The following is a 24,195-nucleotide window of genomic DNA, read 5'->3' on the forward strand; positions in this document are numbered from 1 at the left end:
TACTCAAGGCACTGCAAAACAATCTTCAGAACACCACCCAAGGGGCCGTTAAAAGACAAAGAGCCAAAGTAATAATTTGCACCCCTATGTGCTCAGATGGTGAAGTGGGCAGTGCTTCTCATTTGACTCATTTACAACCCATAGCTGCTTGTGCAAATTAATGTTGTGCAGATGTTGGCTCCTCCCAGCCCCCAATCCTCTGATAGCCAACTGAAAGCTCACCCACTGTCATAGCCCAGCTCCAGACAAAGACCTTTTCTCTGAGAATTGCTCCTGTTGTTCAGAGGCCAAAATGCTAATTGGCACCAGCTGCATTAACTCACTAAGTGGGGGTCAGCAGCTGCCTCATCATTGCAGGAAACCAGAAGAGAGCCCTCTTCCCTTTTGCTCCAAGAAGCCCCCACCCCATCCTTCAGATCCTCCTATTTGCGATCATCTTGGCTCCCCTAAAGTAGAGTATGAAGGACACAGTAATTTGGACTCTAAACTAGACACATGGGGTGTTGTATAAACTTTCTCTGTGTAGCTTTGTCAGTTCAGCTATTTTTTAAATGCCAGCCCCAAGTCTGTTTACTGCCTGTTTACTGCTGTATCTTCTACTTAAATACAGTGTTTACTTTGGTGGTGTGTATATCTAATAAATGTTGAAATAAGACTACCAAACTTATTTTTTAAGAAAACATTTGTTTTTTATTTTATGTGTATACAGTCTGTGTACCACATGTGTACCTGGTCACTGTGGAGGCCAGAAAAGGACATTGGATCCCTAAAACTAGAGTTCTAAATGGTTGTGCACCTCCATGTGGGGGCTGGGTATAGAATCAGGATTCTCTGGAAGAGTAGCCAGTGTTCTTAACTGCTGAGCTATCTTTCTAATCGTGAACCTTACTTTAAACCAATGATCAAAGGGAAGTTGAAACTCAAACTTGCTTCATTATATCTATAGTCTAAAGAAAATGTAGATTATTGCATACTCAGTATTAGTCCTTAGGTTCTAGTTGTAATTGGCTCAAAGTCCTCTGGCAAATCTCTATTTCTGATGCTTTTTCCTCCAAGGCTAGGCCTTCATAATAAGTCAGTAAATGACAATAAGTGGTGGAGAATGTCTTTATTAGATATGCAGTAGTCATCTATTTTAAAATCATAAAAACAATAGGGATAATGTTCAAAGTATCCATTACATTACATCATCCTAAAACAGTACTTTGGAAAAGAGACCACGATTTCCTCTCAATATTCTTTGTAGTCGAGTTTCTTATGGCTTAGGATTTGACTCCTTAAGACCTCAAGGGTATATTTTGGCAAGTAAATGAATGTGATCACTTTCTCTCTAGATGATATATCAGTCCTCTAGAAAGGCTACTGTTGAATTGAGTGCACTTAAGGTCTTGTATTTCATTGACTAAGACGTAACCCAGTTTCTCTTTTTGAGATGAGTCCCATTATATAGCCTACAAACTTGCATAGTCTTCCTGCCTCAGCCTCCCAGATGCTGGGATTCCAGGTTTCCCAGCCCAGTTCGAAGGTGTTACAGCGTGAGTCTTGTGATGGTGAACATAGTTACAGAACACACTAGTGTGTTTTTGTCTAAAGATGTTTAGAATTAGAAGAAACAGCGCAATGAAAACCCACCAATCATATTTCTCAGTATACATATTTAACATTTTAAGACCACTGGACAGTACTGAATTTAAGCTTATAATGAAATATGTGCTTGTTTTTAACCAGTGGGTTATGGAACTATCAAGTACCTTTGGAAGCATTTGACGAACAGCTAGATCCTAGAAGAATTGCCTTCTGGTACTCAAAGGAAAAGTGCACTGCAGCCAGTCAGACTCTTCTGATTCTTAATTACTCTTCAGGGAGCTGCTTTTGTTTATTCTCTGCCAAGAAGCAGAACCAACCCCTTGTGTAGTGGGATGCGACAATGACCCTGGGAAAAATCAACCGAAATGGAGAGTGGAAGAAGGTGGGAGTGAGGGATATATGGGTAACATGTCCCTGAACGAGGACAGCTCTGCACCAGTGAACTGTAGGTCATGTTTAGCTTTTTCCTGCCTACTGAAAGTACTTTTTTTGTTTTGTACATGTATGCTCTTTAAAGACAAGATCTTACTAAGTATCCCCGGCCTGCAACTCTGTATGTAGACCGAGGCAGCCTCAAAGGGCTTGCACAGCCACACCTGGCTGTGCACTCTTTTTTTCTTAATGTACTCCAAATTTCTATATGTTTATTTATTTCTTTTTGTTTAAGTAAAAATGATCTGATCTTTAGTTTTTGCTGTGATCTCCTAGCTACAGCTAATGTAAGAAACAGGGGATTTGGGGCTCTTTGGATCATGTGTTTAGCTGTGGACCTTGTTCCAGGAGAGGCATTGAATGGCTTTGTAAGCAGACCTTCTCATGTCTCACATATATTATTCTGTACATATGAGTGTGCATGTATAGGTAAAGGACACAATTAAAGCCCTTCAAGGAATTGAGAATTCTTAGTTTTGCTAGAGACATATTTCTTTCTGCCTTTGTTCATACTACTTTCTGTTTTAATATAAAGTTCCTTTGAAGAAATAATTTAGATAGAATCATTTTTTTCTTAAATTAGCCAAGTTAAATGTTAGTTTGTATAGAATTAAGATAATTACCATAGCCATAATTATTGTCCCAGTTTTCATTGCTGCTTTGAACACAGCCATGTTTGAGTCAATTGTTGAAGTGGTATGCATTTGGTATGGTTTTCCTCTACAGGGCGGAGAATCATTGTAGAGCACTATATTTGGACAGCTTGCTCTGCTGCCTTGTGGACAGTTGTCTCCTATGGAAATTATAAGATCACTGTATTTGCAGAACATCTGTAACATCCTAATATCTGTGTCTTTGATTTAGCATATCTTTTTTGGTAATAATACCCAGTAGGAAATCTGCCATTCATAGATTCACTACTTTAAGATGACTGCAAACCTTCTGAGGTGTTTTGTTTCTAAAGTAAAATATATAACTGAAATTATAATCAGTATTTTTCCTTTTCCCATTTCTTTTGATCTTCTCTTTAATATCTAATTAGTGATAGTTATCTTTTATCTTAGAGTATAATAGTGATAAAGTCTAATATATTTTTTGAGGCTTTAAGAGAGCTTCTGTAGATGCTAGCCTAAAACAATTGATATCTTCATGCCTTGTGCCTGTGTACACACACACACACACACACACACACACACACACACACACACACACACACTTGTGGGTACTTTACTATGCTTCACTGGACATGCGTGTACACACCTGTGTATTACTCAAGTTATTCCATGAAAAGGGAGGAACATCAATGTCAAGTGGGTGTGTTTGTGCAGAAATCTAAGGAAGCTGTAACAATGGAGTGCAGAAGGAATTTTAGAGATTTTTATCATGAATTTACCTGTTATACTGGCTCTCACTTCAAGTCCTGTGTGTGCGCGCGCGCACACACACACACACACACACACGGTTTTCTCGCTTTAATCCTGATTTTCCTTCATTTGGAAGATACTTCAAGAACTTCCATAATTTGCTGTCTTACAGGAAGTTTGTCAGTGTGTGTAGCAGGCAACAAAATAAAATGTCCCTGTTGATTGATGCACTTTCTTCCCTAAGTGTGAAGAGAGGCGGAGACTATGACCTCTCTCCCTTTGTCATTCACAGGACAACTGACTGAAGTTTTTGTGCCCATACTTCTGTCTGTTTTCTTCTTCCTCCTCTTCCCATCTTCTCTTCTTTTCCTGCTGCTCTACTTATTAATATGACAGCAGACACAAGGAAGAGCTTAGTCTGAAACAACCTGTGTAAGGAGGTCAGCCTCTGAGTGGAGCCTTGCACAAACCCCGGAACTCGTGTGTTGTCATCTGAAGTCTATTCATAAATGTTTCCTGAAAAGAAAATAGCCCTTCTTAATGATCATTTGAAAGAGTAGCAGTCAAATTACCATTTAACACTGGGGTGGGATTTTACTTGAGCAAACTGCCTTTCAGAGTAGAGTCAGTAGCCTGAGGTCAGAGGTGGTGGAGGAGCAGGCTGGAACTCCGCCCTGGTCCATCCTGCTGTGTATCACAGTGGTTATCACTCTCTTTATTGTCTTGTAGTCACCTGCAGGAGGGTGAGCTGAGAGTGAAGGGAGCCTGTGTTCCTCCTGTCACTTTACCGTTGTTTGTGTGGGAGGAAATCAAATCATTCAAAAGCCATGTTTTGTTTTATTTTTTTTCCTTAAGGATGAAGAGGAAGAAATAAAACTGGAGATAAATATGCTGAAGAAATATTCTCATCATAGAAATATTGCAACATACTATGGTGCTTTCATTAAGAAGAGCCCTCCAGGACATGATGACCAACTCTGGGTAGGTAGCTCTTTGCAAGTCTTGGGTGTGTTTTCTGTCTGTGGTTGTTGTAATAAGGGAATTAAGGACTTCACAGGGAACGTGGAGAGAGAGAAAAAAAGCAAAACCAAACCAAAAGGGGTTGTTATCATTAACCTTCCTTATCCTATATCTGTGGTATGGCAAGGAGATGGGGAATGAGAGGCCATTTCATAGACATCTCAAGACAGTGTGGTATTATCAGTCATTGCTGACACTAATGATAGTAGTATTTTATGAACCAGAAGTTCCAGGAAAAATTCCTAAACTAATGCATTCAACCTTAAAAGGAATTATATTCAAAATGATGACTGAGAGACCGTCGTCTGTGTGAGTTGCATGAGCTAAACTGAAGGTATTGGAACAAGAAGATTGATTGATAGCTTTTTCTAATGATTTTAAAAAGGCTAATGTAGAAAGCATTAGCAGCTTGGTACCGACATGAGAGAAGAGAAGAATGGGGGTAGAACTGAGGACCCAGAAGCAGATATGCATAGTCATAGCTACTGATGTGTGACAGAGATGTCAGAAGCAGACCTTGGAGAATAACGTCTATAACTGAGGACTCTGGGGAAAGTCACTCAGAAGAGTGGAGCCAGATTGCTATCTCTCATGATGTACAAAAATAATTGAAAATGGGTCAAAGGTCTTACTGTAAGGCCTGGCCCTGTGAAACTGTTAGAGGACCACATAGGAGCACTGATGGAGGACAGGCGAGAGAGGACCCAGTTGTCCAGGACATAATACCAACAGTTGACAAAGGGAATTGCATAAGATTGAAAAGTTCTCCACAACAGAGGAGACAGTCAAGTGAAGAAACTGGTCTGAGGAGTAGAAGAAACTCTTCTGGCTGTGCATCTGATGGAGGATTAATATCTAGAATACATTTAAAAAGTCAAAAACCAAACAACCCAATCAATAGATGGGGTAATGAACTGACAGGCCTCTGATGAAGTACATATCACCAACAAATACTTGAAAAAGTGTTCAGTATTTTTAGCTGTCAGGGAGAAGCTGTCACAAATGCCTGTGAGGATGTGGGGAAGGGAACTCATACACACTGCTGGAGGAACGTAAATTGTTGGTTACTGTGGAAGTCAGTGTGGAAGTTCATGTGACCAGCTATATATCCCACTTGTAAGTAGGTACCTGACAGGCTCCAGTGTGATGAGCCTCAGGAGATACTTACACATTGTAAGTAGGTATCTGACGGGCTCTCAGGAGATGCTTACACATTGTAAGTAGGTACCCGACAAGCCCCAGTATGATGGGCCTCAGGAGATACTTACACACAGGGTTGTTTGCAGCACTGTTCACAATGGCCACATTTGCAGCCAGACTGTGTACCCATTAGCAGATGAATGGATAAAGGAAATGCAGTATATACACACTGGAGTTCTGTTGAGCCACAAAGAAAGATAAAACTGTGTCATGTGCTGGAAAATAGATGTAACTGGAGGTCATCCAAATAGAAAGACATGTGTTGTATGAGCTTTCACATTTGTGGAACCTAGAATATTTTACTGGTAAATAAAATCACACACACACACAGAGTCCAAAACAACAAAATGGTGAACAGTACCTCACTCAGTTAGTCCTTTGTCCTCCACATACAGATGAAAAGGTGCTTTGATTCAATCCTTGCACATGCATACTGTGTTAAGACACCAACAAAAGCAATTTAGAGGAGAAAGGGGTTTATTCTGGCTTACAGTTCCAGCGTCCATCACGATGAGGAAGTGATAGCAGCCAGGAGCATGAGGCCCGCTCCTCACATAGCATCAGTAGTCCCAAAGCAGGGAGCAGACAAGAAGTGGGGCCAGGTTATAAAACCTCAAAACCTTCCGCAAGGGACATATGTCCATCAGCAGGATTCTTGTTTTTAAATGTCCCACAACCTCTCAAACAGCACCACCGGACACATGAGCCTGTGGGGGCCATTCATTCAGAGTAAAACACATGGACTGCAGATGAGAGAGAGGGAGGAAGAGGGAAGAAGAAAGGAGAAGGGAAAAGGGGGAGCAGAAAGAAAAGGGACGGAAAATAGAAATAAAATAGTTACTATTGCCTAAATCCAGTCATAATTGAGATTTTAGAATTGTTCAGTTCATTTTCTAGGAACTTCACAAGTAATATATATATATATAACTATGTAATTGCTCAGAAGTACCATAGGAAATACTATGAAATAATTTGAAAATCATCTCAAGGAAGAACTTCAGGAATACTGATTTCTGTTAGTTTGGCAGCATGGCCAGCAAAATGACCTCTCTTAGAGAGAGGGAAGAAACACATCATTTGCCACTCAGATACATGTGTGAGCGTCTTCTGGACTGTATGAATATACTCTCAACGAAGAGACACAGTGGATACTCTCTCTGTATAAAGCAACTGTTATTACTTGGATGCTTCCAACATGATTGTGTGTGCCTAGGTGTTCAGGGGAGCAAGCGATTCGGCTGTGTGTTTTGTTTTGAATGTGTACTCAGTCTGGTCTATGATTGTTTCCATCTATCTTGTCTGCCCTGTAGCTTGTTATGGAGTTTTGTGGGGCTGGGTCCATCACAGACCTTGTGAAGAACACCAAAGGGAACACACTCAAAGAAGACTGGATTGCCTACATCTCCAGAGAAATCCTCAGGGTAAGTAAGGAAAGCGAAGTGTCCCATTCCTATATCATGTGTCCATCCTCAACTGAATCTCAAGTGTGTTCTACATCAAGAGATAATTATCTATTTTGATAGCCAAGTATTTTCTGTACTTTGTTAATTTATTCTACATTATGGTTTGAAACTTGCCACTCTGTGGAAAGGTTGATTTTAAAAAACAAAGAGTAGCGTTTCCTACCTAAGAGCTTGCCTTGTGTGGTTGGAAAACACTTGAAGCAAAATGCTGTGTTCAGAATACACAGACTCCCCCTTGTCATTACTTCATAAATAATGCAGTATAATAGCTATACCATCCTAATATTATGAATGTGCCCTAAAGAAGAGGATATATATAGCTTATATGCAAACACTGCACCGTTATAATATGAGGAACTTGAGCATGCTCATATATGTATGATTTTTTTTGAGACACGGTTTCTTTATGTAGCCCTGACTGTCCTGGTACTTGCTGTATAGACCAGGCTCAAACCTGGAGGTCTTCCTGCCTCTGCCACACAAGTGCTAGGATTAAATGTGTGCACCATCACTGCCTGACTGACTGCGTGTTTGCATTTTATATATTAGAGGTTTTGGTATTCTGGAACCAGTCTCCAGATATGCCCAAGGGTAATTGTAGTCTCTGAATTTGTCTTCGTTGTTTTTATAAGGCACCCAATAGTTCCTTTCTTTGGCATTTAAAGGAAATAAGAGTGAAGGAGATGAGAAATGAGCCTGAAATGTAGTGTCTGTAGGCAGTGTGGGGAGAGGCTACAGATCAATACTAAAAGGACTGAGTGCTGGGTTCCAGAATCTTCAGCAGACTTTGGCATTAGCTGTTAGAACCTCTTGGAATATTTATGAAGTGAGTCTTAATGCTTAATGTTAGTTACAGCTGATTGCAGAGCTGGCTAATGAGCTCAGAGAAAGTTCCTAAATTGCTGTTTTTTAGCCACTAAATGGTTCCTTTCAGTGGTAAAGCCATCCTGACAGCACAGAGGTTTTCAGGGCTTCATATTTAAAAGCTGCATGAGAGTTGAAAGGATGTCTTTCATTCTATGACCATAGTTTTTCTTTTCCTTCACCCCTAAATTACACACTTAAATTAATTGGCTGCATTGTTTATCCTCCATTTTTAAAAAATAAAGACTCTGAACGTAAACTGAAATTTTACTTCCTATTTTCTGCTAAAGTCTGGTAATAAGTTAGTCATTTTTTATTGTAACTAAATTTACTTTCTATATTTAAGATTCATAGAAGACTACAAACTTAAAAACTGCCAATTAGAATTCCTAGAGAAATGTTTAATTTCTCTTTCCTCATATATTTTATGGAGTATTCAATAAAACTTCCTTCACAACCAGTGTAAGGAAGGGAGGCTGATGGAAGGAGAGCCATACTTTTATAATTACTCAGACTTGTCATTATTAAAATAGCAGGTGCTTACTTTTTATGGATATTACTAAAAACTGAGGCTGAAAGGGAAAAGCTGCTGTACAGGCTCCGTGGTGACAGGCAGGGTACAGCAGCAAGGACTGGACTACAGAGCTGCTTAGATACAGATCTGAGGAGCTTGGTGGACTATTTATTCTATTTAAACATAGACATACCTTTTTTGTGGCTTTAGACTTGTGGTCTCCTGCTTTGACTTCCTGTGTGTTGTAGTTTCGGGGTAGAGCACCATGCTTAGCAGATGAGGGATTTCTCAAGTGGAGAAATCTGTGCTTTTAGCATAATGTTATAGACATAAGATGTATATCAGACATCAAAGATGATTGACCTCTTTTATATACCTGGGAGGAACAGTTTACCTCTCAAGTATTATGTGTTTGTTTTAGCATTTTGTCACCCTTGACCCCAGGAACATTGAAGAGAAGACCAAGTCTGCAGCACTTCATTCTTTGAAGTGCTGCAGACTGTTTCCTTCTCAGTGAGCGTCTTTAATAGGAACCTTCTCCACTCATGAACCATATACAATAATAATTTTCTGTAGCAGAGTTTTAGTTCAAAACAAAGGAATGCCCCATATTGTATGCTGGTATTTGCTTTAGGCGTTATGTTGATGTTGACAGAGAAAGCAGGGTACCAAGATGGAGGTGTGGTCTCATGTAAAAGGCACCCCAGTGGGTCCTCTGGGTTCCCACACATTGTTGAAGGTAGCTGGTTTCTCTGTGGGAAAGCTTTTCCTCACTTCTTAGTGGACATTCGAGAAGACTAGACCAGGCAAGGGTCCTAAGTCTGTAGACCACAGCTGTCAGAAGTCCTCTATTGGACTAGTCTGCTGAATGGTGAGGGCCCCAAAGTTTACCACACAGCCATTCCTGCTCATTCACAATCTAAGCAACAATTTTCTCATCTTAGTAGAGAGCACTACTTCATACTGAAGACGAGAACTTAGGACTTTACGTTACCAATGTTGAGAGACAGTTTGCTCTTTGGTTACATGTAGTCAGCTAGGATAGACTTAGAAGAAAACTGTTTCCTAGCTCAGAAACACCATCCCAGTTGATTTAGAGCAGGCTGTTTGCAGAGTAAAATGGACTGGAATCTTTACCAAGGAGGAATGATTGTGGCCTTAGTTCAGGCTTGGCTACCAAAGTCCTTCGTATAAGGGACATGTATTCATGTTTGTCCTTAGTAATTATACTTCAAGATAGCAGTATTATGAGCTATTTTTGAGTAGAAGCAGCAATGCTTGCACAGTATGGACTGGGAAATGGGCATCATTTCCCATACTTTCTGCTGGAGGTGTGCAGGATCGCACATAAGCCATAACTCTGAAGACAGGTTGCTTATGTTTGTGGGGAGATGTGGAGGGTCAGAAGTAAGTTCATGCAGGTTAGAAAGCCGAAGTGAACTGGAGCAGTAGAAGTAGGAATTCTGTAAAAGAATAAAGTGGCTTCATTTTGCTCTTTCAGAGTTTAATGTTATAGCATGCAGAGAGGGAGATGTGCTTCCTAATTAGACCACTGAAGGATCACGTGTTGGGTGCTTTTCCCCCACCACAGCCTTAGGGTATACTACTATACCTTGTGTTATGAGAATAGATAAGTATCGCATAAGCTGTGTTCTGTTTCACTGGCAGATTAGTCAAATGAATTTAGAACCTACCATGCTTCAAAAGGTAGTGATCTAGAGCTGCAAAATGATGGAAGTTAGGCTTGATATCATAGCTGTGGTCCTAGCACTCAAAGCTAAGGCAGGAGGTTTTCAAGTTGCACAGTAATGACTCTGCTTGCCGCCGCCACCACCACAGCCCATCTTTTATATATATAAAGCAAGCCCCTTACAAGTAGTACTGAGGCATTTCAGAAAAAAACAGGTTGTTTATGTCTTAAGGAGGCGCGTTCTGGGGTGTGGCTTCTCTAGCCAGGAAGAGGAAAGCAGTGAGTTGCAGCAGTGGTGCATAGCCGCCTTCACACCACAGTTGGGTGCAGCATGTGTGGTGCATAGCCGCCTTCACACCACAGTTGGGTGCAGCAGTGTTTTCCCACCGCCTCCTGAGATGTTGTTGGGCTCATTCTAGATACAAGGGCATCAAAAAGTGCTCTATGCCAGGAACATTTTACCCTCTAGGGAAGAAAGACATTTTATCCCTATACAAGGCTGTTCTGGTGGCAGAATTATTTTACATCTGGATGGAAGGTAGGGTACATCAGCACTTAAGTTGTTCCTGTGTGATGGGAAGACAGGCCTGCATTTTAAGCCCCTCTCTAATCTAGACTGGACTGGGTCTAGCTCAGATAAGTTCACAGGGTTACCCACTGAAAGATAGAAGTTTGGCGTGGGAAAGGAGCTAGCCTGTACACAAATAGCACAAATTATAGCAGAGGAACTATAGATGGCAATCAGGGCTTGTGTCATAGGCACAGCTAGAGAGTGGTGTGATCATCCCAGAGGGAATACCCAGCCTGCTGCTTACTGTGTGTGTGGTAAGGCTGACAGCGCCTTCCTGGGAATGCGCCACAGGCAAATTTTATGTTCTAAATGTGGACTTACAAACCCTTGGCCCACGTGCGCCACTTACTGTAAACGGGTGCTGCTGGCTGGCTGCTTACAGGGACTGAGAGCTGAACTCTGCTCTGCTTTCCGTTCCAGGGCCTGGCACATCTCCACGTCCACCATGTTATTCACCGAGATATCAAGGGGCAGAATGTGCTGCTGACCGAGAATGCGGAGGTGAAACTTGGTACGTAGCTGATGTATGTGAGGTCTGCTGCACCCACCTGGTACAAGCCAGCAGCATGCTGTGCCCATTCAGCATTTAGCTAAAAGTTCATTCTCCCACTTTAAGACTAAGAAACCTGGCCTATTGCTTAGTCAGGCACCAGCCTCCCTTGTCCCATGCTTCTGTAGACTCCTCTATCTGGATAGAGCAACTAGCCAGAGTGTTTTAATTTTTTACTTTGATTAACTTTGAGGAAGGGGGACTGAGAGGTTTCTCTTGGTTAGGGTTTATTGCTGTGAAGAGACACCATGACCATGACAACTCATATAAAGGAAAACATTTAATTGGGGTTAGCTTACAATTCAGAGGTTTAGTCTGTTGTCACCATGGTGGGAAGCAGGGCAGCATGCAGGCAGACATGGTGCTGGAAAGGTAGCTGAGATTATATTTGGATCCACAGGCAGTTTGAAGATACAGTGATTAGGCCTGGCTTGAGCTTCTGAAACCTCACAGCCCACCCCAGTGACACACTTGCTCTAATATGGCCACACCAACTCCAACAAGGCCAGACCTCCTAATAGTGCCATTCCCATGGGCCTGTGGGGGCTGTTTTTTGCAAACCACCACAAGACCCAATCCCAGGAACTGATGATGGAGGAACACTTTCAGCCCTACGCTGACATAAAAGTCAGACTTTCTTGCTTCAACACCACCCTTAGTGGTGTCTGGCATTCTATTCCTAGTACTTGAAAGGCTTAAACAGGAAGATTGTGAGTTTGAAGCCAGCCTAAGGTATGAAGTCAGAAAGAGGGAAGGGGATAGAGAGACACACACAGAGAAGCAGACACCCCTAATGATTTCCTGTTTCACGTCACAAAAATTCACACTTCTTGCCCTGACTAATGAGTAGTGTGGGCCTGACCCCTGCTACTTTCCTGCCCGTCATCTGACCCCCTTTTTCTACCCTACGTTACATGTTATAACATGGAAGCAAGTTTATGAAGTTTTTCTAGTAATAGAATAAGGAAAATCATAAATAAATAAAGTCATAAAAAGTAAATCAAAATGCATTTGAGATACAAAAGATCGGTGGAAGCATCAACCACTCGGTCACTGCCATTTCTTTTCCTTGACTTCTTAAATGGCACCCAGACCCTTTGCGTATCCTGCTCTCCCTTGGTGATACTTGTCTGCATTTTCAAACTTACCATTTTTTCCTGTTCTCAGGGGCTCTCTGTGGCCCTTTGACCCTCCTTGGTCTCCTGCCTCCTTTCTATAGCACTGTTGATAATTTATGATTCTGTTGAGAGTGTGTGGCATTTTTCAAAGAAAAGAAAGCATTGTTCTTCACCAGAATACTCTGGAGTCCAGCGCCAGGGCTGTGTTAGTCCCTGCTGCCTTCACCTAGCACCTCGTGTGTTGTCTTCTGTGTTGTAGGTATTGACAGATGTCATAGTGGGTACTGTTTCCTAGAGGTGTCTTCTAATGATTTACAGTGTTTCTTGTCTCTCCTAGCTACACCTGAACTTATTTTCATTTTATTTTTACTCTGTTAACATTTTTAAACAGAATCAACATCAACTTTTCTTCTACTTTTCACATTATTTTTCCTTTGTTCACTCAACAATTTAATCTCCCTTCTCAAAAGTCTGAACCATAGAAGTTGCTTTTTAGAGTTCAGATCACTGCTCTCTTCCTTAGTGCCTGTGCTGACTGGCTATCTACAGATGCTCTGACACGTGGAAGTCTGCATAGGGTTAAGCTGGAACACTTGCTCCATCCCTGCTCTGACTGCCTTGGTTAGGTGTGTCCACGCACTGACCTCATGACACCGAGACTGTGATACCCTTCAGTAGGTACCCAGTTATTGGTTGCTGTTGCTAGCCAGGGTTCTAGAACGCTTATTTAGTCTTTGTCCTGATGTTGTTGTCTTGTATTGAAGAGCATTCAACAAGTAAGCCTGCGGTTTCCTGAACTTGTTCTGTACACAGAGGTGAAATGTGCAGCCCCTGCCAATTGTCCAGCATTTTGTGGACCTATCTGTGTGAGCTGCTCCTGTTCTCGACCCTCCTGCTGGGCTCATGGCAGTGTGGGGGCTATGATGATGGGGGCAAACATCCAACACGTGGGCTTTCTGCCAGCCCTGCCTCCCATCCTTTAGCTTTCTTCTCGACCACCATCATTAAATTTGTGGGAAGTAGAAGTTACTCTGAAAAGTCAACTGAAGACCCAGTTGTTCTGGGGAATGTTTATTGTAGGTTTATTTGCTCGCCCTTCCTTCCTTCCTTCCTTTCTTCCTTCCTTCCTTTTGCTATGTGTGTGTGTGTGTGTGTGTGTGTGTGTGTGTGTGTATAAATGTGGGTGCAAATGCCACAACACACATGTGGAGGTCAGAATAACTGGAGCCTGTTCTTTCCATTCACCTTACACAGGCTCTAGGGATGGACCTTAGATCCCTAGGTATGTCCAGTGAGTTCCTTTAAGCGCCCATATCTGCTGAGCCATCTCACAGGCCCCTTTGTGTCTTTGTGTGTTGGCCTGGGGTCTGTATGCTGAATAAACTCTGACAGTGGGGAAAGCAAGGATCTGGGAAACAACCTTACAGACAGCTCTTGCTACCTGGAACCTTTCAGTGTGTTCTTTCCAGGAAAACCACAGTTGTGAATTGCAGAGGTAATCTAGGATGGGCTCTATGTCCGTTCTCCTAAACTTGGGGCTTTCTTTAATTTGCACTTGTTTTGGCACACATATTTTCTAAAAAGTGCAAACCTCATTATTGTCCCTGTAACAAACAGGTCCTCTTCTGGTCCTGGGCCAGGCCTCTTAGGTTCTTCTGGAGTGGTACAGGCTCTTGGTGTCATTGCTCTGCCTGAACAGTTCTGCGGATGACAAAGCAGTGTTGTTTGTGTTTGCTGTGACACCTCAGTTTTTTTCTTCTTTGTTAATTGTGTTCCACTTTTCCTTGCTTTTTGTTCCTCAGTTGATTTTGGTGTGAGCGCTCAGCTGGACAGGACGGTTGGCCGGAGAAATACATTCATAGGCACACCCTACTGGATGGCTCCTGAGGTCATTGCCTGCGATGAGAACCCAGACGCTACTTATGACTACAGAGTAAGTGGCACCTGCTCTCCTGGGCCATCCATAGGTCCTTAGCATTGCAGAGGACTGGGGGCTTGGCTGTGAACTGCACACCACTCACACCTACTGGAATACACAGACTGTTGAAAGAGGTTTTCAGGCCTGTGCAAAAATACTTTTTTGGTGCTGTTGATCTGTTGTTTCGTTTCTGATCTCACTGAGGTTACAAACAGCCAGACAGACAAATCTCCTCATGAGCCTGTCGATGCCCCTCCCCTAGCAGCCTTTTTATCTTGAAGAACACATTAGAATCAGATACAGTTTCTTTTGAATATACCATTAAAATTTATAGTAGCATCCTCTGAAATTTTATAGTATTTTTCTGTAACGAGTTTTATAACCTCTTAGTTATACAAATAAATTGAAGTGATTATACAGTGACCTCTAGGGACTTGAAGCCATAATGCACTTTTTTCATCCAGACATAAAACCTGTGTTTAATAATCTCATTCATGTTGACTACATTGCTGTTTCATTTGTCAACAAACCAAAACGTTTGCATAAGTGGTTATTGTGTCTGTTAATGATGTTAAAACTGAGTTTATCTTTCAGTTGTTCCCCATGTAGCTCAGCATTTGTTTCAAATACCCAGTTAACGAGGATTAATCTAAACCATTGCCGCAGAGGAATTTTCTCTTGATTCAAGTATTTAAAAATATATTGCAGAGTTTATAATTTTCTACTATTAATATATACCTAAAATTTGAAAACACCTTCCAACATTGTCAAAGTAATATCCTACTGAAGTAAATGGCAAATATTTCCTGGCGCTGGGAAGGCAATGTTTGTTTGTTTCCCTGAAGGATGTGTTTATTTCATTTGTATGCCTGACCAGAAATATAAATAGGTATCCAGAACATTCTCTTTTTGTTTTTGCAGAGTGACCTTTGGTCTTGTGGCATCACAGCAATTGAGATGGCAGAAGGTGCCCCCCGTGAGTAACTTCTTCCTTTTGAGCTCATTTCTTCTGTGGAACTTGAACCAAGGGCCACTGGGCAGAACCAGTGGAGCAAGAGGAGGAAGGGCCCACCATCAAGAGTGGCTTTAGATGTAGAGCAAATTCTTGGTAACCAGTAATCCTCCTGGGCTCCAGATTTAATAAGGGCTATTTTTTCTTAATTGCATTTAAAAATATCATTTGGAACAGGGCCCTAATCTTTAAAATTTTGTTGTTTCTTATTTTGACTTTATAAATTGAGATACTGTCTTTTATTTATGGAACTTTTTGTGAAGATTTGATTGGGTTAAATCAGTAAATTGGTTGATCATGAAACTGATATTTAATTAAGGTTGTAATAGAAACGTAGAGAAAATAAGGAAAGAAAACATGCGTAGCATTTTCTCATGGTCTGCTTCAGCAAGGTGTGCACAAACTGTACAGTGCCCCGCACATAGTTGTTGAATAAATACATGTTGAATGAATGAAAAAATATTGGCAGTAAAGAAACAGTTACAATGCAGAAACCGGGTCCCTTGTGTATTTGTATGCTATTGAGACAGGGGACCTATTGCTGGCTCATTTGCCTGTTTTCTTTCACACTGGGACACTGGTGTCTGCTAGTCTAGGCCCCACGTTCCTCTTAGAAATGTGTCTCATCTACTGTGACACGCTAGTGTGCGTGTCTGCTGAGTTCACCTTGCTCGGGTTGTGTAAATACAGACGGTAACTACAAAGACTGTTTACACTCACCTGTATTCTTCCTGGTGACTTTAGCTGTAGTAACAGACAGTATTGCGTGGAGGCTCTGAAGGCCTTCACAAGCCGCTCTGAGCCTTAAACCAGACTACGGAAACAGCCATTTTCATTACAATCGTAAAGGTGATTTGAAGACTTTAAGTATTTTCTCCTTTTAAATTTGAATTAATATTTATCTTTGATTTATGAAAACTTTCCAGTGTCTATTTGAAGTTGTGAATTGTTGGTTTTCTCCTTATATTTTGCTGTTTTTAAATGGTAAATTTAAGATATGGACTAGGGTTTGTAAAATACATCTCGGCTGCTTGACATTCATGGCAGTTGAACAGTGGGATAGAGTATTTGAAATTATTTGTGAATGAATCCCGAAGTCAAGAATGAGTAAATGCGTGCCTTACTGACACAGCCGTCTCCTTTCCCCAGCTCTCTGTGACATGCATCCCATGAGAGCACTGTTTCTCATCCCTAGAAACCCTCCTCCCAGACTGAAGTCCAAAAAATGGTAAGCTGTATGTGGATTTCCCTCCCTCCAAAACCCCCATCCCAAATAGTTTCACTTTGCTCTGGGATAAAATTCTGGCCATTCTATTTTCGGTAACAAAAGTCAGCACCCCCAAACAATCTAAAGTGCATTTATTTCTTTGTGCTATTGTTCTTGATACGTGTTTGGATTACACACTTATGACTAGTGACACCTGGAAGCTCCATAATATAGAGAAAAGATTATATTTTAATGTTTAAACATCTTTTAAGTATAATATGTTGCAGAACAATGGCAAAGATGTGTTGGAAGACCTATGATACTAAGACTGTAATATTGGTGAAAGGTCTTTGGGCTGTGGTGCATGCTTGTAGGCCCCATAACTTGTGAGACTGCGACAGGAGGAATGTTTGAATGTGGGGGTTTGAAGCATCTAGATAATAGAGCAAGACCGCGTCTATAAGGGGGCAGTTACTGTAATGATGGTTTACAGAATGGCAGGTGGGCACACCTCTTTGTCGCAGAAGAGCTGGTTAGCAGAATGGCCCTTCGCCACCGGGCAGCCAGCTCCCCTTCTTGCCGCTTTCTGAGTTTGTTGTTCAGAATTCTGACACTCATAGAGGGTGGGCATGATGACCGCTGAGCAAAGCGTTTAGAATCGTAGCTTGTGAAGACACATGTTTTGGTCAAATTTAAATCTTTAAGTCAGGGGGGCAGTTTCTTTTTTTTGGGAGGGGAACTGAGAGTTTTGCCTAACCGCCCCGTGAATGTTGTCTGATAGTTCCTGTCTGCACTCAAGCACCCCATGCTTTCTGGCCTGGCTCTCCCCCCACCCCGCCTCTGTGCCCGCTGCTCTCGGCTTGTTTAGTTCTGCCTCACCACTGTGCTTTCCATTTTCCTCTTGTTTGAAATCTTACTAATTTTCCAATTAATTAATGGTATCCTTCTTAGGTTTTGTTACTCTCTCTCTGAAATACACACAAGGCCTCACAGTCAGTCCATCCATCTGGATTTGGTTCTTCAGTTTCTGCTGACTGCTGTATTCATGGTTGCCTGTGTTCTGAGCCATGCAGACTTCCTTTCCCTCAGCTGTAGGTGCACATGCCATCCCACCTCTCTCCTTTCTCCTTGTTTACTTTCCTGGTGTTCAACACATTTCACTTTTTCTTTCCCACCTTTCTTTTACTTGAAAGATTTTTTTCCCATTCTTTACACACCCTTTAACCTTAAATCAATGCTAAGTAAAAGAATTGCCTAATTTTGTTAAACCAGTGTTTAGAGAGATCCAAAGGACCACACAGTTGCAAAGATTTTGGCCCCGATTAGTTCCATGTATTAATAAGTGAGATATGATGATTCTGGGCATCATTGATAACCAGTGCCAAGGACACAAATGTGTGTAATGGGCGCTTCCTAGGGTCAAGCTCAGGGGCTGGAGGAACTATTTAGCTCCTGCTAAACCAAGTGGTCTTTGTTTTTCTTTCTTTTTTTTTTCCTTTTGAGATTTTATTAATGAGATTCTGTTCTGGGAGGATTACAAATCAGTATTCTGTATGAAGAATACCTCACACTGTCTTCATTATATGTAAATTTTGGTTAACCATTTGCATGTAGTATATGCTAATAGAGACAGTGGTAGATGGGGAGTGATACCTCATGGGTTCTTAAGGCAAACTCTGTCTAACTAAATTAGGTAAAATGCTACATTGATTCTTTTGCGCCACTATTTTCATCTTATCCAACTATTTGAAAGTACAGCAAGCTTCTTCCTTTGTGATTTCTGTCTTAATTCCCAAATGTAATTTCTGTTACTTTTTCTGGAGAAATGGCTATCAGAAATGGCCAGTGGCTTATCTGCCAGAAGAATTCACTTACTGGTTTTTAAGGAATATACCATGTCTGATTGATTCCTAAGTGTTATCTGGTGGACATGGTGCATAAGTGGTTTTTAATTTAGGGATTGAGTCTCAAAATTTGGAATTTTGGTGTAGTGAGTCAGCACTTGTTTCTTTAGTCAATTCTATGAATGATCTTAGTGAGTGCAAGGTTTGGTAATCTGTGTTAGGATGCTGTACTATACATGTTACATAGACTTTCATGTTCCTCTTTAACCTTAGACCCTTCTGTGAAGTGATCCTGACCTGTCTTTCCATTCTCTTCTGCCTTTTGTAATAGCCTCAGAAAGTGACTCTTTAGTCTCTGATACTTTTGCCCTTTTGTTCATGGTCTTATTGCCTGAATACAGTCTTCTTGTTCCCAACTTGGAATAACAATATTGTACCTTTGGTTTATGCTTAAACACTGATATAGTTTTAGTTTTCTGCCTTTATATACATGCTGTTGTGTATACTTAACTTTCCTCTACTTTACTTTACATGTGTGTTTCTTACTGAGTCTAACACAGATAGATGTACATATAAATATTGCTTAAACTGAAAAAATAGCTTGAAAATATGAGATATAGAAGTGACATAATTAGAACTGAAGTAAATATAAAGATGAATAACTCATTCATTCAACAAAAACTTATTAAAATACTCTTTGTGGTATGTTAATATTGAACATGACTGACAGGTTGAAAAATAAGAACCCATCTTAGTATGTACCAAAGAAACAAAACTATAGTCTATAAACTGTGACTTGCAGATCTCTCCAGAAGAAATGGTCTTAACTTGGGTTGGGGTGCTGCCAGGAAAGGCTTACCAGGAGACCGTCACAGAACTGAGTATCAAAAGATAACCCAGCAGAAAGACTTAACTTGGGCCAATGAGACTGCTCAGTGAATAAAGGAAGTTGTCCCCTTGTAAGGTCTAGAAATCTGAGTGTGATCTCCAGATCCTGTGTAAAGGTGGAAGGAGAGAAATGAATTCATGGAGTTGTTCCCAACCTCCACACATGCGCCCCCCCCCCTCTCTCTCTCCCTTCCTCACATATATTTTTAAAAAGATTTTATTTATTTCATATGCAGTGTTCTGCCTGCATATATGCCTACATGTCAGAAGAGGGCACCACATCTCATTACAGATGGTTGTGAGCCACCATGTGGCTGCTGGGAATTGAACTCAGGATCTCTGGAAGAGCAGCCAGTGCTCTTAACCTCTGAGCCATCTCTCGTCCACATACATACATTTTTAAATGTTCCAACCAAAGGTAGGGCTAGGTATGAGTGTTCATGCGCTGGGCCAGGAATGGGAAAAGGGCAAAGCTCAGAAAGTGACTAGTGGCACACATGTGGGCGACAAGTTATTGTGCCCTCCCCCAAAGTAAAAACCGGCTGCTTCTGCCTTTGTTCATCAAGCCCTGGGATCTGATGGTCAAACCAGTGCAAGACTGGATGGAGCATCAGTGGGTTCAGGATGCCCTGCACTTGCCCACTGAGACAGACCCTCTGCTCATCTCTCTGTCTGTTCTTGTGTTCTGGATACCAGACAGCTATCTTCATCTGTGCTCCTGCATGTGCTGTCCACAGTCCTATCATCGATGTGTCCATGTCCTCCCCCTCCCTTAGTGAAGCCCTTCCTCTATTCTCTTGCCTCTTCTACACCCCTGATGTGGTGGAAACTGAGTGACATTAGCCTTAACCTCTTTTCCTTTAAATCTGGCTTCTTTTACAATGGTTTCTGGTACATCGTTAGTGGTGTGCTGCGAGTGTAAAGCCACGTTAATGCTCCTGCCCCCTTGCCCTCGGTCCTGGGCTCCTGTGTTCTCCCAGCGTGGCTGTGTATTGGCAGACCGCTTTTCAGGCTTCTCACTGCTATTTTGGAGCTATACTTTTGCGGTAGAAGTTTGATGATGTGTTTCACTTCCTCTTACAGGTCAAAGAAATTTTTCAGCTTTATAGAAGGCTGCCTGGTGAAGAATTACATGCAGCGGCCCTCTACAGAGCAGCTTTTGAAACACCCTTTCATAAGGGACCAGCCCAATGAAAGGCAGGTTCGAATCCAGCTGAAGGATCATATAGACCGGACCAGGAAGAAGAGGGGGGAGAAAGGTATTACGGCTCTTTTATTTTCACATTTTTTCTAACATAGCATTGAATAAATTTTAGAAGATTATAAACTAGTGTTAAAGGCTTCACCCTAACATTTTTAGATAGAGGAGTTTTGTTGTTGTTATTGAGCCTCCACTGCCTTCCCCGCCATCCCTCTCCCTCTGTGCCCTTCCATCCTCACATCCTCTTTCCACTTTCCTGTCACATGATCTTCTACCTTCCTGTATACGTACACTGCAAGCGTAAAGCCACAGTAAACGGCCGTGTCCCCTCTCGGGGTTCCCGCTGACTTTGTGTGTCATCTACTCACACACCGATACATGTATGTAAACACTGTAAGGAGGGACTCATGAAAGACTCCTGTGCTCTGTCGGTCACTGTGACTCTGAAGTGTCATTTGCGATCAGTTATTAAGGTGTCCCCAGTTGTACTCTTTTCATTTCTATTTAGAAAAACTTTCTCTTGCCATCTTGCTAGAAGCTGAAATGTAAAAATAATTAAATTTGGTTATGATTTTGGTTGCTTTGGTTAAATTCAGTAGATAATTTTTGTGTCTATCTACTTATCTACCATTTATCTCTACCATGTATATATGTATCATCTATTTGTATTTACTTTGTTATAATAGGTTTCTTTGTGAATATGTTGGTGCTGTTGGACTATTTTTCTTGTGTGTACTCTCACAGAAAATCCCACAGCTAAGAATTTATCGGTGCTGAAAACTCAGCACTTCTGTAGGGAGTGTGGCTAGCTCCGGGAATTTACTGCCATTGATATGGGAAGTCAGCATCTGTTCTGTGCAAGTTCTCCTAACCACCATGTTCAGAAAGAGCATCTTGTGTTGGTCACCGTGCCTCTGGAGATGCTCGCCTCCTCAGGTGCCTGTCAGGATGTGTCAACGCTCCTGCTTGTCTTGTAGATGAAACCGAGTATGAGTACAGCGGGAGTGAGGAGGAAGAGGAGGAAGTGCCTGAACAGGAAGGAGAGCCAAGGTAAGGGCGCTGCCATTGCCGCTTTGTGAGAGATGAAGCTCCATTGAAGCTGGCATTCCACAGGAACAGATAGCACTGGCTCGCTTCCTGTCCCCATCCTCACCTCATGACAGATGTCTATGAGCAGCTCCCCACTCCAAACTGTTACCTAGTGTTTTGTTTTTAACCCAGTTTTATGTTGGGGCTGAGGAAATACTGCTGCTGACATTTAGTGCTCCAGGAGGCACAGTGGTACAAGTCCTACAATAACTTAAACAATCTGAGTCCATTTCAAATTAAAATTTGCACAAAATTAGAATTGATTTCATGACCACTATAATTGCTTTTAGAGAATAAAATGGCATGTGTAAGATACACACTGGCATCTGTAGTAAAAGGAATTGCAGCATGTTTGTATTCCTGCTGTTCTGTGTGATATGGGATTGGGGAAGACAGAACAGTACTATCTCAGCGTCCTGTGCAAAGTCCACTCACAAGCCCGCTTGGGGCCTGCTGCTGTCCTCGATCCTAAAGAGCAGAGGTAGGGAATACAGAGCAGGCTGGATGCTGGCCAGATGAAAGAAAATGAAGGAATGCTGAGCACCAGTGAGTGCCATTTCTTTGTGATGATGGAAAATAAGAGGGCCAAAGAGAGACCACTGAAATGATAGAAAGTGAGCTCAGTCTTCTACTGTGTTGTTGAATTGATGGCATTGTTGTTGAATTGATAGAAATGCCTACTAAGCATCTAGAACTGATTTTTCAGACATTACTAATGCTAAAGGATGATGCAAGCCTTCTGAGCTGTAAACATAGTTGTCCCGGACCTGTTGATTGAACACCTGGGCTAAGTTCTCATTAAGAGAATTGGGTGTAGAAGAGGAAGAGGATGCCCCTGCTCTTTGCGCCCTCAGAGCCAAGGTGATGCATGAAGCCCTGATAGCCCTCTTCACTCTGCAGTTCCATTGTCAATGTGCCTGGAGAGTCGACTCTGCGCCGTGATTTCCTGAGACTGCAGCAGGAGAACAAGGAGCGATCTGAGGCTCTGCGGAGACAGCAGCTTCTCCAGGAGCAACAACTCCGGGAGCAGGAGGAGTATAAGAGGCAGCTGTTGGCGGAGAGGCAGAAACGGATTGAACAGCAGAAGGAACAGAGGAGGCGGCTGGAAGAGGTAGGAGACATCCGCCTTGGTCTTTTCCTTTTCCATACTCATGTCTGTTGGTTACCAGATACCCCGCCAGGTTGCCGAGGTGATGTGGTACTGAGACAATAGGTTGTAGCCATTCAGACTTTCTGAAGGGAAGCTTGTGCTTTGGCCTGGCAGGCGTCACATTCCTGGACCTTAGAAATGTGTTCCTTGTAAAATATGCTGAAGGCCTGCCTAACACTTAGTTTACATGTGTATTTTGAGGTGTAGAACTCCATTGTCCTGAAGATGGCACTAGACCAGCTTTCTATAGTGTTTCCATTGTGTTTAAGTTGACTTGCTTAGACTTGACCTGATTTCTTTTCCATTCTCGGCTTTTGGATCCCAATTTTGTATTTTTCTGACACTTAAGACATATATATGTATGTATGTGTGTATGTATAAAGATTGTTCTCAAAATGCCTTAACTTTGGGGTGGATTTAAGAGTAAAAAATTCAGGCCAAGAAGATGGTTCCATGGATGTAGATGCATGCTACCAAGCCTGACAACTGGAGTTTGGTCCCTAGGTCCTAGGTGGTATATTAGAGAAAATGAACTCTAGCAAGTTGTCTTCCTCCACACGTGTGCTGTGACATGTGCATTGCATGCACTACACACACACATACAACAAATGTATTTTTTTAAAAAGGAGTAAGAAATTCAGAAAACAGAATAATTTTGTTCTGTGGCAGGCAAGTGCAGTTTACACCATGTTAATTTACGCCATTAATATTCTCAGCATTGGTAATGTAGTTATTTAAAGGTTTTTATTTTTAATTCACAGAAATGTAGTTTCCCTGTGATTCACTTGAGAATCAAGAGTGTTTTGATTTTCCTTTCTTGACTGCCTTTTATTTACTATGCCATAACCCCTAATTTCTCACAATCATTTGTTTCCATTTGATTTGAACATACTTTTTCCACCTCTATAATTTTTTCCTAGTAGAAGAATCATCAGAAATAAAGCCCTGTAATGACATTTCCAGTGGGATTTACTTTAAACAACTAAGCATGCTGTTGGTCACGCAGCGAGTATGCTGGCACGGTGTCTTTTATTATCCTGTGGCTTTGCTCACTGCTTGGAAACCAGTGTGTGCCTCACGAAGGGAGATATGTAAATACTCAGAACTTTATAGTGAAAAAATTAAGTGTTTGTAGGACAGCTTACTTGCAAATCTCTTTAAAAGATATTTAAGTCTTTTCTTACTGTTTTGTGAACAGACTGGAAAACTTGGATGAGTTTGGAAACTTACTACAGATACTGGGATGAGCTCTGACCCTGTCTAGTTCCACTGCCCAGGCAGGTGGTAAGGGTTGCCCTATGGGCCTATTATGAACTGGATTGTCTAGAGTTTGTTTGTAACGCAGGAGGTGACAGTGGCTTTCAGGCTGTAGTAGTGAGATTGGCATCTCTCCTCTCTGTGAGGTAGGCAGTGAGGATTACACAGTGAAGACAGCTGAAGTTCGTTGATGTTTTTGGGTCATTTGTTTCACTCAGTACATAGATGCCTAGTGGGTTAGAGATGTCTGCTTTGC

The 24,195-nt window shown here is 41.7% G+C and overlaps 1 protein-coding gene across 22 annotated transcripts in view; it reads left to right on the top strand.

Annotated features, from left to right (window-relative positions):
- Map4k4 (mitogen-activated protein kinase kinase kinase kinase 4) overlaps positions 1 to 24,195 on the top strand; it is a 139,560-nt gene that overhangs the window by 74,813 nt on the left and 40,552 nt on the right. For all 22 annotated transcript variants that reach the window (XM_026785820.1, XM_013351036.2, XM_026785825.1 and 19 more), the window contains exons 4-12: positions 4,239 to 4,364; positions 6,914 to 7,024; positions 11,126 to 11,216; positions 14,176 to 14,306; positions 15,213 to 15,267; positions 16,453 to 16,531; positions 20,326 to 20,501; positions 21,421 to 21,493; positions 22,433 to 22,643. In XM_026785820.1, the coding sequence (XP_026641621.1) occupies positions 4,239 to 4,364; positions 6,914 to 7,024; positions 11,126 to 11,216; positions 14,176 to 14,306; positions 15,213 to 15,267; positions 16,453 to 16,531; positions 20,326 to 20,501; positions 21,421 to 21,493; positions 22,433 to 22,643 (1,053 nt within the window). The remainder of the gene's footprint in view (positions 1 to 4,238; positions 4,365 to 6,913; positions 7,025 to 11,125; positions 11,217 to 14,175; positions 14,307 to 15,212; positions 15,268 to 16,452; positions 16,532 to 20,325; positions 20,502 to 21,420; positions 21,494 to 22,432; positions 22,644 to 24,195) is intronic.

Source organism: Microtus ochrogaster, linkage group LG2 (assembly GCF_000317375.1).
Source record: "Microtus ochrogaster isolate Prairie Vole_2 linkage group LG2, MicOch1.0, whole genome shotgun sequence".
Classification (NCBI taxonomy): domain Eukaryota; kingdom Metazoa; phylum Chordata; class Mammalia; order Rodentia; family Cricetidae; genus Microtus; species Microtus ochrogaster.